Genomic DNA, 15,259 nt, shown 5'->3' on the forward strand with positions numbered 1-15,259 from the left:
TAAAAAGTGTTAAAGACTTGTGATTTGAGTTTTGCTGTTATATATGATTATATATATATATATATATATACACTATTTTTCTGGGAAAGTATACAGGTTTTACAGCGAGGGGTTAGAAGTGTTATTAAATGAAATATTTTCGAAAAGCTTTGTTTTACTGACCCACTCAATCTTGTTTTGCGCCTCTTCAGGTTCTAGTTAGCAGTGTTGTGGCTCACGAGGATTTCCACGGCGTTCTGACAGACTACCTAAATGTAGGACTCACCCTCAGGTGTTGTAATTTAGTAATGGTCCTACTTGACTGCACCTAATACTTATGCTCTGATTATGTGTGTTTCACACTTATACTCACTCTAGCATGTTAGTTGGATATTTTGCTAGTAGTTGTTTTTTATCCCTTCGTAATTCTTTTACCTTTTTGCTTCCTCGTCGCACTTTTGGTTACGTCATGCACATGTGACGGTCAGCACGCCCTGATTTTAGGGTCGGGGTGTGTCACACATCGACTATATAAATGAATTTAACATTTTAATTTGACATCTTCATGTAAATGTTATTTTCAATTGAATGGAAGATGACGTTCAAAGAAGAAGAAAAAAATGTGTAAATTAATACAATTTGAAAACTTCATGGGGTGCAAATGTAAGAAAAGTGGAAGTTAGATTTTCTATGTTCGGGTGCAAGTCTTAAACCCTATCGATCAGAAACAACGTTAAACCTTAAACCCAGGCAATTGTACGGGAACTAGTCTGCCATTTCTCTCTCGGTGTTAGAAATGGCGGGGCCGTTGCTTCGCTCTCTCTGGTCCTCCACGCGCAACTCTTTCTCTTCCTCCTCTGCGTCCCCCACTCTCAAACCCTACCCATTAACCCCACGTGCATCTCCACTCGCACGCGCCTTCTCGGCAGCCACTGCGGCCTCCAATGCTAGTACTTCCCCGAACACCGTCCTGGATCCGAGCCGCCTCCGCAACGTGGCAGTAATAGCCCATGTGGACCACGGCAAGACGACGCTCATGGATCGCCTGCTCCGCCAGTGCGGCGCCGACATCCCCCACGAACGAGCCATGGACTCCATCAGCCTCGAGCGCGAGCGCGGAATTACCATCGCCTCCAAGGTCAGTGACTGACTTTGTATTCGAGTGTAATCCTATGTTGCTATGCAAATAGGAATCTGAAATCTTAAAGAAATCGAAATGCTTTTGTTTACTTTGGTTGTCTTTGATTGTGGTTACATCAATTACCTTAAAATGATTTGCAGGTCACGTCAATTCCATGGAAGGAGATTGAGTTGAACATGGTTGATACGCCTGGACATGCCGATTTCGGTGGTGAAGTAAGCTCCTTTTTGAAACCAATGACCAATGTTTTTGTGTTGTCCCTCAATGGATGCAAATTATATATGTTTATGCATGTTGATTGCTCATTTTCATTGCTCTTGTGCTACTTTTTTTGTGGATCGCTACGCAGGTTGAGCGGGTTGTTGGTATGGTTGAGGGTGCAATTTTAGTTGTTGATGCTGGGGAAGGTCCGCTTGCACAGACCAAGTTCGTACTTGCTAAAGCCTTAAAATATGGGCTGCGCCCCATTCTTCTTCTAAACAAAGTAGATCGTCCTGCAGGTACTTATTCGCGCTTGGTGCATCTTTAAGTTGAAAAGTTGAACCTATATTGCACGAATAATTATAGAATGGGATTGTTGATTAACGGAGGACATTAGCAGTCTGGATGATTTTGGAGTTCTTTGTTTATAGCGTATTTGGGTTCCTTCGTTGCTTGGATTGGACAGTTGAAGACGTCATAATCCTTTGAACTCTTGATTTGCGTTAAAGATTGACATCTCTATTTGTTTAGCTTATTAACTTCTCTATTTGTTAAACTTAGTAACTATCTTTTTCCAAGTAGTGGAGTTATCCAAAAATTGGGTCGTGTTTGAGTTGGCAGGGTTCGTCCAACCGAAATCCCACTCATAGAATTGGTGTTTTATTTACGATATATGAACGCAAGGCACAAGCAAACACATGTAAACTCTCTAAGAAAAGAATGTGTTGTGTGATGAAGATTGTTGGTTGCTTCCTTGAAGGCATTCTGTTTGTGCATAATGGTCTCTCTAGTGTCTGTGTGTCTGGCTTGTCTCGTTTTATTTGGCATCCTTGTTCCCTTTTATTGTTTCACATTCCTCTTGCCATAATTTCTAGCAAATAGTTTTCATTTCATTTCCAAAAAAGAAAACAATTTCCATCTCGTACATCACAATTTATTGTGCTGTATTTTCCGTTACTTGGATTAGTGCTTATGTTATTAATTCTTGTGCTTATGCAGTTTCTGAGGAGATGTGTAATGAAGTTGAGAGTTTGGTGTTTGATCTTTTTGCAAATCTTGGTGCTACAGGTATGGATATACAAGAATCAACATGGTGACACCTACGTTTGCTGTGGTTTATTTTTTTAGACTAGAAAATCCCATATCGTGAATTTCAAGCTAATATATTGGTCTCTCCACTCATTGCCAATTGGTTTTGGTTGGATACTCGAACTTTGACAGGGTTGGAAACAAGAAATTCATCCATATGTCAGGCCATATGTTAGTGGGAATGTTGAGATTTTAAAATATCACTTTGGGCATTTCAAGGGCCTCAGCACCTAGCCAATTGATCTTGAGTTGGATGCTCAAATTTTAAGATCATATGAAAGTGGGCACTGCATTCATATGTTCAACACAATTTGACCACACATGTTCTTTGTTACCCAATATAATTTATCTACATGTTTGTCTCAATCCTACCACAAATAAGGAGGCATGTTGAGAATACAAAAATCTCACATCTGATATGTGAAGCCTTGCATCACAATATACAAAATGCTGAGCCTCTCCACCCATTGCCATTTGGTTTTGTGTTATGTACTAAATTTAGTTTTCACTTTCATAACTTTGTATTGGTCGGATGAAAAACTAATTAAACATATTCCTATTTTTGAATTAGAGGAGCAGCTAGATTTTCCTGTGCTGTATGCTTCTGCTAAAGAAGGATGGGCTTCCACCACTTTCACCAAAGATCCTCCTGCTGATGCAAGAAATATGTCACGACTGCTTGATGCCATTATAAGTCATGTTCCTCCACCAACAGCCAATCTTGAGGCACCTTTCCAAATGCTGGTTTGTATACTTATCCCCTGCGTGCTCTCCTCTTCCCCTTTAAGCTGGAAATATGCAGGTTGAGTCAATATTATTTATGAAGGATTTCCATGTGCACATATGATGCTGTTGTTCTTGTTAGCTGTAGAGAATTAAAAAGGTTCTAAATGAAGGCTGTTTTCTTACTTTCCTATATTTTTGTTCACTATGCACTGCATCTTTTTGTTTCTTGTGTCAAATGTGATAACATTTGTGAACTGTTTTGGCATACTTTCATCTGTAGAAATCTATAATTCTGTGGCTGTAAAACCTGTGTCATCTTCTTTGACCTGGTAAAACAAACTGGCCAAGCAATATTATTATTGTTTCTGTTATAACTTAATGGATAAATGACTAACTTTTGTATTTTCCTCTTGTTCATTTTTATATTTCATAGTACTGGAAAAATTAAAATAGCATATATTGATGTTTATGTAAGGTTTCTATGATGGAACGAGACTTCTACCTTGGACGAATATTGACCGGACGAGTTTCTTCTGGCAGCATTCGCATTGGTGACAGAGTTCATGGGCTTCGTCACAAAGATTCTGGAGTTGAGAAAATTGAAGAAGGGAAGGTTTGTGGTTCTATATTTGCCTCATGGTTGTTAAAACTTAAAAATGAATTTCTTTTGCAGTGGACAATGTTTGATTCTTTATGACAGTGAGATTTTACCCATGTTGGGTTAAAGCTCTTGTAGCGTTCACCATGACATATCTGAAATGGCTTCCTTAATAATTCTTAGAATGACCCCTTCAACTACTATTGCCCTCAAAAGCCATCAGTTTGAAATTGGTTAATTAGATTATTGAGGCTTCTAGCTTTATTTTCTCTGACTAAGAATCTGTTATGAAAAACAACCTCTGAAGCATCACCGTCTCTCAGAGAACAATGAAAAGTTTGATATTTGTACTCAAAGTGCTGCGGCTTTTTACAGTATTCAAAGCTCAACTTCAAATGAAATATTAAAATCTTACAATACTAAGTTTTTGTTTGTAATGTACTAGATAACTTTTTTTTTTCCTGCAGGTTGTGAAGCTGATGAAAAAGAAGGGAACACATATGGTCGTAATTGATTGTGCTGGAGCTGGTGACATAGTGTCAATGGCTGGGTTAGCAAGCCCATCTATTGGCCATACAGTTGCAAGCGTTGAGGTATATTGATGCAATCTTGGTTTTAGACTTAGTTTTTGTTCGTTCACAATTACATTTCATTTTATTTTCTCCTATTTTATTTTAGCAAATATGAATAATAGCTTCGTTGTATATTTTCCTGTATCCATTGTACTTCTGTTCCTAGTCCTATCTTGAGAAGGCTTGGTACTGGGGTCTCTAAGTTTTCTGAGCTCCCTTTGTTGTTGGTAGCCTACATCAATTGTGTTTTGTCTTTCAAATTAATTGCTTCGATTACTTTAGCTACTTTTGTCTCAAGAAGATGGAAAATATTACGGTCTGTAATTCTTTTTTTGCAGTGGTATTTTTAGCATCACTCCAGGGTTTTCAATTTTTAATCTTTCTCTTTTGAAGAAACTTTGTATCTTTTTATAATATGTCATGGTGGTACATTCCATGCAAAACTGACGTATGGTTGCTTCTGATAGATTATGACTGCATTGCCCACCGTTGAGTTGGATCCCCCAACTATTTCCATGACTTTTGGTGTCAATGACTCTCCCTTAGCTGGTCGTGATGGTACCCATGTAAGTCATGATTTTTTCCTTTTTGCAATCAGTTGTTACACATGTTCTATTTATACTACATTTTATCATCGATAACCGTATTTCATTTAGCTGTTTTATTGTTATACTGATAAACTTATGCACCTATACTCTCACTTTTGGTTTTAAATCATTGATTTATGAATAGAAAATCTGTACTTGGTCGGATAAACTTACAGGGAAAATATACGGACCAATTGTATAGGAAGATTAGAGATTGGACAGTTTGTGTCGTAATTCATTCTTATCATCTATGTTTTTTTCCTAAATTTGACGTTAAAGTAGGATTTGATTTACATGTCCAATGGAAAATATATAGGACATGAACATGGTAGGAATATGGCTGATGTCCAGCAACTTCTAAGTTCTAAGTAATGAATTCATTAAACTTGCATAATAATAAGTTAATAACTCCTGCTAGGGGTACTCTGTCCTCTCAGGTAATGTTCAAAATTCTATTTTTGTCCACCAACCTGTAGGCATGTTCTCGACAAATGTTTTTGAGGTTACTGTTCATGCGGTGTCTTATTTGAAGTTTTAACATGGCCTTACCTCCCTATGTATTTCCTTTCTACTTAAATGTAAGAAAAAAAGCTGATGACTGCATCTTTAGAATGGGTTGACTTATGGACCACTCTGCATAATCTGATACACTGATGGTGTTATATCTGTAGCTCACTGGAGGAAAAATTGGCGATCGACTATCAGCTGAATCGGAAACAAATCTTGCCATTAATGTTCTCCCAGGCTTATCAGAATCATTTGAAGTTCAGGGGAGGGGAGAACTTCAACTGGGTTTGTTCCTCTTAAATTTGCAGTTATTTTCCCTTTTCATTGTTTAATTCCAAGAGACACTATGTCAATTATTAATAAAAAATAGACAGAGTTTTGCTTATGTTAACAAGGTTCTGTCCCGCTTTCTTCTCTACATTTCATTGCAAATTGAGTTTAAACATATTGCTAATGTAGTTTTCATATTGTGAAAACAGGTATTTTAATTGAGAATATGAGGCGGGAAGGCTTCGAACTGTCTGTCTCACCACCCAAAGTCATGTGAGGCACCCTTTTGTTGCTTTATTGCAATGCATTTTTTCTGTATACATGGAATTCCCCAATCCAATAATTTTTTCTTTAAGGAAAAAGTATCCATACGACGGAGATATATTAAGATGCTCAATTAGATTGGTAAACCAACAAAATATTTGCACCAAAATCTGAAGTACTTTCCTTGTGAGATATCGATAGGCGTAATGTTGTATCATATGCTTCTCAATAAATGTATAATACCCTAATTCTACTTTACATGATATCTTTGAAAAAGGGAATCAGCGATTATTCAGGTACAGCTCCTATGTTCTGTTTATTTTGGTATATTTACGGCTATGGTGGGTGTGTATGTGTATGTGGCATGTGCTCACATATTAGTATATGTATATGCACACACGGCTATTTATTGTATGATTATTTGTTTATCTTTTTTATTGTTGAATAACTCATCTAAACAACTGGCGCAATTTTGCTTTCACTAAATCAGGTACAAAACAGAGAATGGTCAAAAACTTGAGCCAATTGAAGAAGTTACTATTGAGGTAAGACTTTCAGATGTAAAATTTTGCTACTCTTTTCTTTCAACAAATGAGACTCATATGCACTGGCTTTTATTTTCAGGTAAATGAAGAGCATGTGGGGTTAGTAATGCAAGCCTTATCTAATAGGCGTGCTGAGGTTATCGATATGGGTCCTGTTCCAGGAAGCGCTGACCGGACTAGATTGTCTTTGACATGTCCATCAAGGTTCTGTTGCCCTCTCAATGTCAATTCTTCTTTTCTTCCTCATTTTTGTTATTCTGCCGTATAAGCAATCATTATATACTGTAGCATATTGATATTGTTATCAGGAAAAAAAAAAATCATCTTATCATCTTACTCATTTGGTTTCATGGTGACTACTTACCATTGCACAACCAATGTTGAATTACATAATCTTTAACCATTTCAAAGCGTGTGATCAATTAATTTGATTATCATTTACCGTTTTCCATTTTAAACTGGGCCCCGTATTGATGACTGGTTTTTGGCAATCAATACGACATTACTTTTGAAGAATAGAATTGATCCTTTCTGTTGTATTCTTCAGGGGCCTGGTTGGTTACAGAAGCGTATTTAGCAGTGACACACGTGGAACTGGATTTATGCATCGTGCTTTCTTAAGTATGATTTTCCCCCATCTTGCTATTCCTACCTCTCCATTCCTTTGCCTTTTTGGTCCTGTGAATCTATCATGTAATTGGGTTATTGCTAGGGAGTTAAACCTTATCCTGATTGTTCATCACCTAAATTGGGCCCGGACGTGACGTGACCCTAAGACTGGAAATCCTCCATTTGACATTTTCTAGTGGCAAGGTTTTTATTGTGTGTGTCCAGATATTTGTGCCTATATGCATATATATTAGGGTGCACAAATACCACCCTAACTAAAAATCTTGCTAGTTTACAACCCAGACTCTTGTTTTAGTGTAAATGTACCACGTACATTAGTTTCCTTAAAACATTAGTCAAAACGTATCTGCAAAACAGGTGAGTCCTTTTTCAAGGGTATTTAATCCACTTAAAGACCTAGATTTGGGGCATATCTACCCCTTCCTCAAACACAGGCTGTAGTCAACAAAGTTCTTATCCCAACTTGTCTAGGGGTCTTAGAGTGGTGAGAAGAAAAAGTGCTCACATGCCCAATACACGATGAGTTTTGATGAAATTTCTAGCAGAAATTGTCACTCTAGAAGTTGAATCTGGGTGGTGGCAAGATTTTTAGTTGGGTGGTTGATGTGCACACCCCTAATAGTCCAGTTTGTGCAAATTTCCCTATATGTGTGTGTGTGTGTGTGTGTGTGTGTAAACAAGTTTTATCAAGAGAGCAAAGGGAATTACAAGAAGCATGGCCACGTTGTCCTTGAAACACCTAAAACAACAAAAGAAACACAAAACCCCAAAAAAATAAAAACTAAACCAACAGAGAGAACACTAACTCAGAGAGCCCTTGCTACAAAACTCCTCTCCAAGCAAGACAAGTCACACTATAAGGAATGTTCTTGAAATATTTAACAGAAAAGTCTGGATGGATGCAAGTTGTCTAAACCGCAAATATTGTAATATTACCTTTTAAAAGCAGTTTTAAAACAAAGTGAATCAACTTTCAGTTTTTCATTTATCTCTAGATCTTTAAAATTGTTTTGTTATAATATGCAATATAACTCGTCTTAATCTTGATTCATGATATAAGTTTGGATACAGAGTATGACACTTTAACCAGAATGTTTATCCTGTTAAACTTGCTTTGTTACTTTGGAATGCATGTTGCGGTTCTTATTTTGATTGCAAGCGCTAAAAAGTACTATAATTTGTTTTTTTTTTCTGTTACAAAAAGTATTGTAGCCTTCATAGTTGAAGAATATAGTACTGTGATGCGCTAGTGTGGAGAGTGGACCACTAGCTTGTTCTGAATGAAAATCAATAAGAATGATTACAACCTCTTGTTAGAAGTACACTTTTTTTTTATTTTTTTTATTTCTGATATCGGGTATAAACGTTTTTACATTGTTTAGCTTTGTTGTTGCTTGATTGAAGTTTCGTTTGATTTTAATATTCTCATGCATGTTATCTGTTTTATGCAGAATATGAGAAATATCGAGGTCCTCTTGGAGATGTCAGGAAAGGAGTGTTGGTATGTGTGTACTTGCCGTTAGATTTATAATGTACTCCGTTTTCATATTGTTAAAATGCCTTTTTTGACCAAACTGCTATTTTCTTAAGGAGAGGTATCTATTTAACATCTTAACTCTAGAGATGTCTCTGAAAAACTGCTTTTATTTTTATATTTTGATCTAAAGTTGGCTGATGGTTATGGCTTATGAAAAAATAAAAATAAAATTTTGTAAGCACTATTTCCCTCATTGAAAACAAAAGGTGATGTAATTCTGCTTCTAACATATCTTATTAAATCTTCTATATGTTACACCTGGTTTTTTATATCAAAGTTGTATGTGTTGGATGACAATTAATGTCTTTGTATTTAATTCTATAGGTGTCAATGGGCTATGGTACAATCACAGCGTATGCCCTAGTGAGTTTAGAACCTCGCGGAACTCTTTTTGTCACTCCTGGGATGGAGGTTAGTACACATATGATCAGTTCATGTCGCTGCTTGTCTTTTTCCTTTCCCAAAATTTGATAAAACTAATTCATATTGACTCAAGGATGCTTATTTATAAGATATCAGTTTGTTGCTTTTAACCATTGCCTCTCTGCCGAAAAACATCTTTTATGGTTGGAATACTTTAGATCCTTGGTTTTAACCAAGAAATGAGCGTGGTCGTGTTCCGACAGCATAAAGAAGAAGAAATTGAGTGTGGTGCTGTTCTTCATTTATAGATTATAAAGAGAGTGAAAAATTATGGACTAGAACATTGGTCTTTCTGTAATTTTTGGGGCAAATTAACTGATATAGAATGGCCCAGGATAAAAATTGATTTCAAACCACAATAACAGGTGAAAAATATGTGACTAGTAGAAGGATGAAAGCTGTGTTTTATAGAAATGTATATGTTAGAAGACTTGATAAGCAGTTTGATTTAAAGAAATTTTAGAATCTCGAGTATCTTATAGTAAAGGAACTTGCTAAACCTGGTTTTGCTTGATATTAAACTTGTTTCCGTTTTGTTCATTAATACAGACATATGATGGCATGATTGTTGGCGAGCACTCGAGGGACACAGATCTAGATGTAAGTACATTTTATGCTTTTCATGTTTGATGTTGTGTTATGTTTAGGTTATCGAAAAGTGTGTGATATTTAGCTGACTGACCTTGACTGTGCAGGTCAACCCAGTTAGAAATAAGGAACTTACAAACATACGTGCTGCTAGCAAGGATGAGAATGTGAAACTATCTCCTCCCCGCCTTGTACGTGTCAACCAATTTCTTCCTCTTTATTCTTGTTTCATAGCATGCATCATATAGTCACTGTACTTTAATTGGGATTATTTTGTAGCCATATTATAAAGATATGGATTATGGACAACGATCTTCCTATTGTTTGGAGAAATCAGAAAATAATAGGAAGATCATTGCTGTAAATGTTACTGCTAGATCTTTTTTATCTGTTAAGCGATTGCTAACATCTGAAAGCATTGGGATGCAGATGACTCTTGAAGAAGCAATAGGGTATGTAGCCTCTGATGAGCTGATTGAGGTAAGTCTGATTTTAACTTTATCCTTCCATTTGCGATTAATACCTGGTAGTGATATATTGCCACAGAAATTATTAACTGAGGTTCATCCTTAACAAAATGTAGTTCATGATTCCTACCTGTATTCCAGTATTTCAAAGTAAATAGAGACGTTAGTTACTGAATTAGTTGGGAAAATTTGTATTTACTAACTTATTCCAGGAAATTAAAAACTGAACGAACAGAATAATCACATTTTCTAACTTCTCAAACTACGTCATAAATCTATCAAAAAGGAAAACAGTTGCTCGTTTTATATAAAATTGATGCTTGAGTATCCTGTGAATCTGTGATAGTGGTGTTGCTGAATTAGTGGAGAAAATTCTTATTTACTTATAAATTCCAGAAAAAAGAATTAGAAATGAACGAACAGAATAATCTCGTTTTATCACTTCTTGTATTTACGCCATTAACTAAAGAAGGAAAAGTTGCTTGTTTTATGTAAAAGTTGTAGCTCAGGCGATAATAATCCCGCGATGCTTTTATATGTGCAGGTTACACCAAAGACAATACGGTTAAGGAAGAAATATCTGGACGTTAACAAGCGTAAAAGCATGAGTAAAAGGCAAAAGGAATGAATCCCGCCTTCTCTGCAGTTCCCGTAATGTCGTTAGGTATACTACTTGAATGTATCAATAGTAGTACTTATAACATATATATACATACTCTCGTTCAACCAGTACACGGCAATTTTGGTGAAATTGTATGCGTCGCGGAAGATTTATTCTTTAACAGATCTGAGCAAAGAAACTTGATGTTGTATTTGGTGAGAAGACAAAATAAAGTCGGAAATTCTTGATTGTTGCCTCTTGTCATTTGTATGTAAACTTAAATGCACACAAATGAAGTCAGTGTTAGATTTAACAATATGATACCAGATTTTGGTTGTAAAATATGTATCTTATGGAGACAAGTAGAGGGATGATTTCGGATCGGAACTAAGGTTTTTAATTTTGATTATGAAAAGCTTAGGATTTCATTTGAATTTCTCGATTCAAATGTTTCAGAAATTTTGACATTAGAGTTAACTTGGAACTTTCGGAGCATAATTTGGAATTCATATATTTTCCAACAAAATAAAGAGAAAATGAATTTGCACAACTTTTTTGACCTCATACTTAGATTAAGAGCATCTTCAAAGATGTCAAATATTAAACATCAAAATGATATTTGATGGCTTATGTGGTAGTTTGACATTTTGTATAATTTTTTGCTCCATCTGATATGTTAAATAATAATGTCAATCTATCATTTATTTTTGTTTATCTCTTTGTGGGGTCTAATTGTTGAGACAACCAATCAAATACTTGAAACACCCAACAACATTTATTTGGGTAAATTACACAAAACTACCTCAATTATGGGCTAAACTATAATCTCATACCTTGTGTTTTAAAAATTACAATGTCATACCTCATCATATGAATTTGTTGCAATGTCAGACATCTAACAATTTTTCTGTCAATTGCTCTATTAAATGCTGACGTGGCTTGAAGCAGAGCCTACTCCCTAAACCAATTGGATTAAATAATTATATAAGTATTAAATAATTAAAATTAAAATTTAAAAATGAAATCTTTTAAATATTTTTATTAAAAAAAGAGTAGGAATCTTTGAAAGGATGATGGCCAATCCACTCTTCTTCCCCAATACACCTGCATCCCGCCGCCACCCTTTTCCTCAAACCCCCACAACAGCAGCAACCACCACCATTACTACCCAACAACGTCGTCATACTCCTCTTCCTCCTCCGCTTCCTTCAAGGGTTGATGCTGCTACCTCTTCTTACTCTTCTCCTTCCTAGCACTCCTTGTCCTCACCGTCTTCCTCGTCATCATCCTTGCATCAAGCCGACTAAGCCGCCATTCAATCTCTAGCAAGTCGGCAACCCAATCCCACCCTAACCACCGACCCCAACCAAAACCCTACCTCTGCCTCCCTCAGCATTCACATTCTCTTCTCAGCCGCTGACACACCCTGACTTAGAATGTCCACCTCGACTTCAAATCGAGCTGTGCTGGCCAATGCCTATAAGGTGGAGAAGCCATAAAAGTGTAGTGAGGTAGAAAATGAATATAAATTAAAACCTAAAAGTGCCTAAATGCAAGAGTGCGCAACTGTGCAGGATTGAACTCCAATTCACTCGTGATGTCAAAACATAAGTAAAATACAGTAGCAGTAGGATAAGAATTATACCATCAAAGGTACTCTCCTATAGCAACATTTTCCAAGAATCCTCGTCGACATGAAAGCTCTACTACTAAGACCTGGAGGGGTGACAAATAAGGGTGAGTGAGCCTAGAAAATGAAGCTTTGTAAAACCTTTTTGAAAACGTAGTAACCTCTCGTAATAAAACATGTATAGTTTCCAAACATAGCATACTACGTATAATATGAAAATATTTACTATAACAGTAATATCATCGAGAATGCAATACTTAATAATATTTCGTAAATAAACACATAACATTTGGCAATCACAATATCTCGAATAAACTAACATATACTAACAGGTGTCCATCGACGTATGTTGACACCAGTGTTCTAAAAATCGGCCTAGGCGCTGGAAGGCAGCCAACCACCGCGTTTAACTCCTAATTGGCTACAAAATCGGAAAGTAGATTAGGTGGGCGTTGAACGGGATTAGGCGGGACTAGGCGGAGATATGCAAGTCTGGGCGGGGCTGGGCGGGGCTGGGTGAAGACTAATCGGGCTTATATGAAGACGCTGGAATCTGCAATTTTTTTTGTTGTAGAGACGGCTTTGCGAAGAAGAAGAAGATTGTTCCCAGACTGTTCCTTTTTTGCACAATTCAATTAAGATGGTCCTACCATCTTTTATGTTGCAACGTTTTCTTTGAAATGGTCCCCACTATTTCTTATACTTTTCAATGTTTTCATTACGTTTTCTTATTATTTTTTCTTTTTTATTACTTTCCATTCTTTTATTTTTTATTTTTTATTGCAACTCTTTTCCATTACTTTTCATTCTTTTTTTTTTGTAATGTTTTATTCTTATATTTTAAAGATCATACCATATTTTTATTATGTACCTAAAAATTCTTATCCATGAATTTCATTCAATTATAATTTTTGTAAGTGTCAATATGCACTTATTTACAAGATATACAAGAAATTTACCTAAATCCGTCTAGCCCGCCTAGGTGCCTCCCTAGATCCCGCCTAGCCGCCTAGGCGCTAGGCGCCAGCCTGACGCCCGACTAGCGCCTAGCGTTTTTTAGAACCTTGGCTGACACACGAGCTCATGCAAAGGTATTCTGACGTGAACAAGGTGTAATAATGATTTACGCTCTAGTACTACAATCATGTGAAGACTGGCACTATGCGCATCACATATGAGTCCTAACTACCTATAGAAATCTAGGACATGACTGGCACCTACAATGGATCCAAAGTGAGCATACGATGCGATGTGAACATACACATGAAGACTGACCCTGGCCCGAACAAGTACTAACACCAGTGCATCACACAATAAGTGAATAGCATAACTATGATCATGTAATGGTAAATCAATCATTCTAGTCAACATAACACTATTCATCACACGCATACCTATGCATCCCGCAGGATTCAGAATAATTTCATAATTCTCAACATTACGACCTTTTTTTATAAGCGTTAATTTAATTATGGCAATCACGTAGGAACTTCATTATTAAATATGTATGTGGAAACTAAACAAATATATATATTATAGAAAAAAAAGACTCACTCACAGATACTTGCAAGGTCGCAGCCATTCAAACTAGGAAAGCTGGAGTCTCTAATAGTAATTGCACCTAAGCATAATATTGGGACCCATTAGTAAAACACAACTAAAACGATTAAATTTGGGAAAACGGAGTGCGGATTTGGAATCAAGGCATCGAATTACACTAAGAAGGGTCCCGAGCAATTTTTTCATAAAAAGTCAACAGTTAACCCCAAAAAGTCAACCGAACCGCCCTAGCGGTCAACTACATTAAAACTTTGGAATTTCATTAAATGAATGTCAAAAACAAACTTGGGGCATCGAAATTGGCCTAGGAGGGTTTCCAAGAAAATTTCAATCAACAAAAGTCAACTAACGATCAATAGTTAACTTTAATGGAATATTTCATCCTCAAAAGGAATATTTTGTTAAAGTTAACTGGAGATTCCTAAATGGGTTCGGGTCGGATTCGGGTTTGGTTTGGTTTGGAACTAGGTTTGCCTTGGGCTTTTTCTTCGTTTTTTTTCTGTATCACGTCGGGTTGATCCATTTGGGCTTGCGGGTTGCACTCGTCGGACTCAGCAAGAAGAAGGCCGAATCTGGGCTGGTTTGGCTGGAAAATTTCAACAGCTTCGATTAGCTTCGAACTCAACCATTTTTCAAATTCTACCTACCAAATTGATGCCTGAGAGGAGAGGAATGGAATTATACCATTATTTGGTTTTGCCGTTCGGAGTTGGTTGGAAAACAGCTCAAAAGCCGTTGGATTCTCACGGAAAACTAAGAAAAGGTCTCCGAGGTATTTTATGCACCAAAACATCACCAACACGCACATCTAACCTAAAAATTAGACTTAGATAGTGAGATGAGAAAGATTGAGGGAGTTCTAAGACTCACCTTCGTCGGAAACAACTAAAAATCGAAGGAAAAATCATGAATAGTGGCAATGGCTACTATGCAGTTCGAACCATCAACCTAGTGTCCTGAGCACGTTAAGGGAAGTAATGGTGATCTGGGTGGTTCACCAGATGAAGAGTGGTGAGGTGTTGGTTGTTGGGCTCGATCTAGACGTGCGTCCAAGATGGGAAGAAGGCTCACAAAGGGAGAGAGAGAGAGAGAGAGAGAGAGAGAGAGAGAGAGAGAGAGAGAGAGAGAGAGAGCCAACATGGAAAATAGATGAGGGAGAGTTTGAAAGAGAAATGAGTAGGGTGAGGTGGCAGAAAATGATTGGTGATTCGGAGAAATGGAGACACAGAAGGAATGGGCGTAGGCCCCATTGGCTCACACAAATCTCAACAGAAATTAATAAAATAATGAAGGACAATTTATCCAAAATAGTGAATTTACTAGATTACCCATTACCTTTGTAAT

At 36.8% G+C, this 15,259-nt stretch overlaps 1 protein-coding gene and 1 long non-coding RNA gene across 2 annotated transcripts; one reads left to right on the forward strand and one right to left on the reverse strand.

Annotated features, from left to right (window-relative positions):
• The first annotated feature begins 631 nt into the window (after positions 1-631).
• LOC103444429 (uncharacterized) lies at positions 632-11,067 on the forward strand. Its single transcript, XM_008383353.3, has 19 exons — positions 632-1,117; positions 1,261-1,335; positions 1,470-1,620; positions 2,321-2,389; positions 2,982-3,154; positions 3,612-3,749; positions 4,202-4,327; positions 4,774-4,872; positions 5,565-5,685; positions 5,880-5,943; positions 6,425-6,479; positions 6,559-6,683; positions 7,027-7,100; positions 8,561-8,610; positions 8,971-9,057; positions 9,619-9,669; positions 9,765-9,848; positions 10,087-10,137; positions 10,669-11,067. The coding sequence occupies exons 1-19, from the start codon at positions 776-778 to the stop codon at positions 10,750-10,752; spliced, it is 2,019 nt and encodes a 672-aa protein (XP_008381575.1). The 5' UTR covers positions 632-775; the 3' UTR covers positions 10,753-11,067.
• A 552-nt stretch (positions 11,068-11,619) lies between these two features.
• Positions 11,620-12,967, reverse strand: LOC139188279 (uncharacterized). Its single transcript, XR_011571626.1, has 3 exons — positions 12,686-12,967; positions 12,371-12,441; positions 11,620-12,202 (listed from the first exon to the last, which is right to left on the reverse strand). It is a non-coding gene; the product is annotated as an uncharacterized lncRNA (long non-coding RNA).
• Positions 12,968-15,259: the final 2,292 nt, after the last annotated feature.

The sequence above is a fragment of the Malus domestica genome, chromosome 09 (assembly GCF_042453785.1).
Source record: "Malus domestica chromosome 09, GDT2T_hap1".
NCBI classification, from domain to species: Eukaryota; Viridiplantae; Streptophyta; class Magnoliopsida; order Rosales; family Rosaceae; genus Malus; species Malus domestica.

What these genes read in the sequence shown, in the direction of transcription:
- LOC103444429 (XM_008383353.3), top strand. Translation starts at nt 776, where the DNA reads ATGGCGGGGCCGTTGCTTCGCTCTCTCTGGTCCTCCACGCGCAACTCT. An exon ending in AGGCACCTTTCCAAATGCTG is followed by an intron (nt 3,155 to 3,611) that starts GTTTGTATACTT and finishes TGTTTATGTAAG; the next exon opens with GTTTCTATGATGGAACGAGA. An exon ending in CGAGGGACACAGATCTAGAT is followed by an intron (nt 9,670 to 9,764) that starts GTAAGTACATTT and finishes TTGACTGTGCAG; the next exon opens with GTCAACCCAGTTAGAAATAA.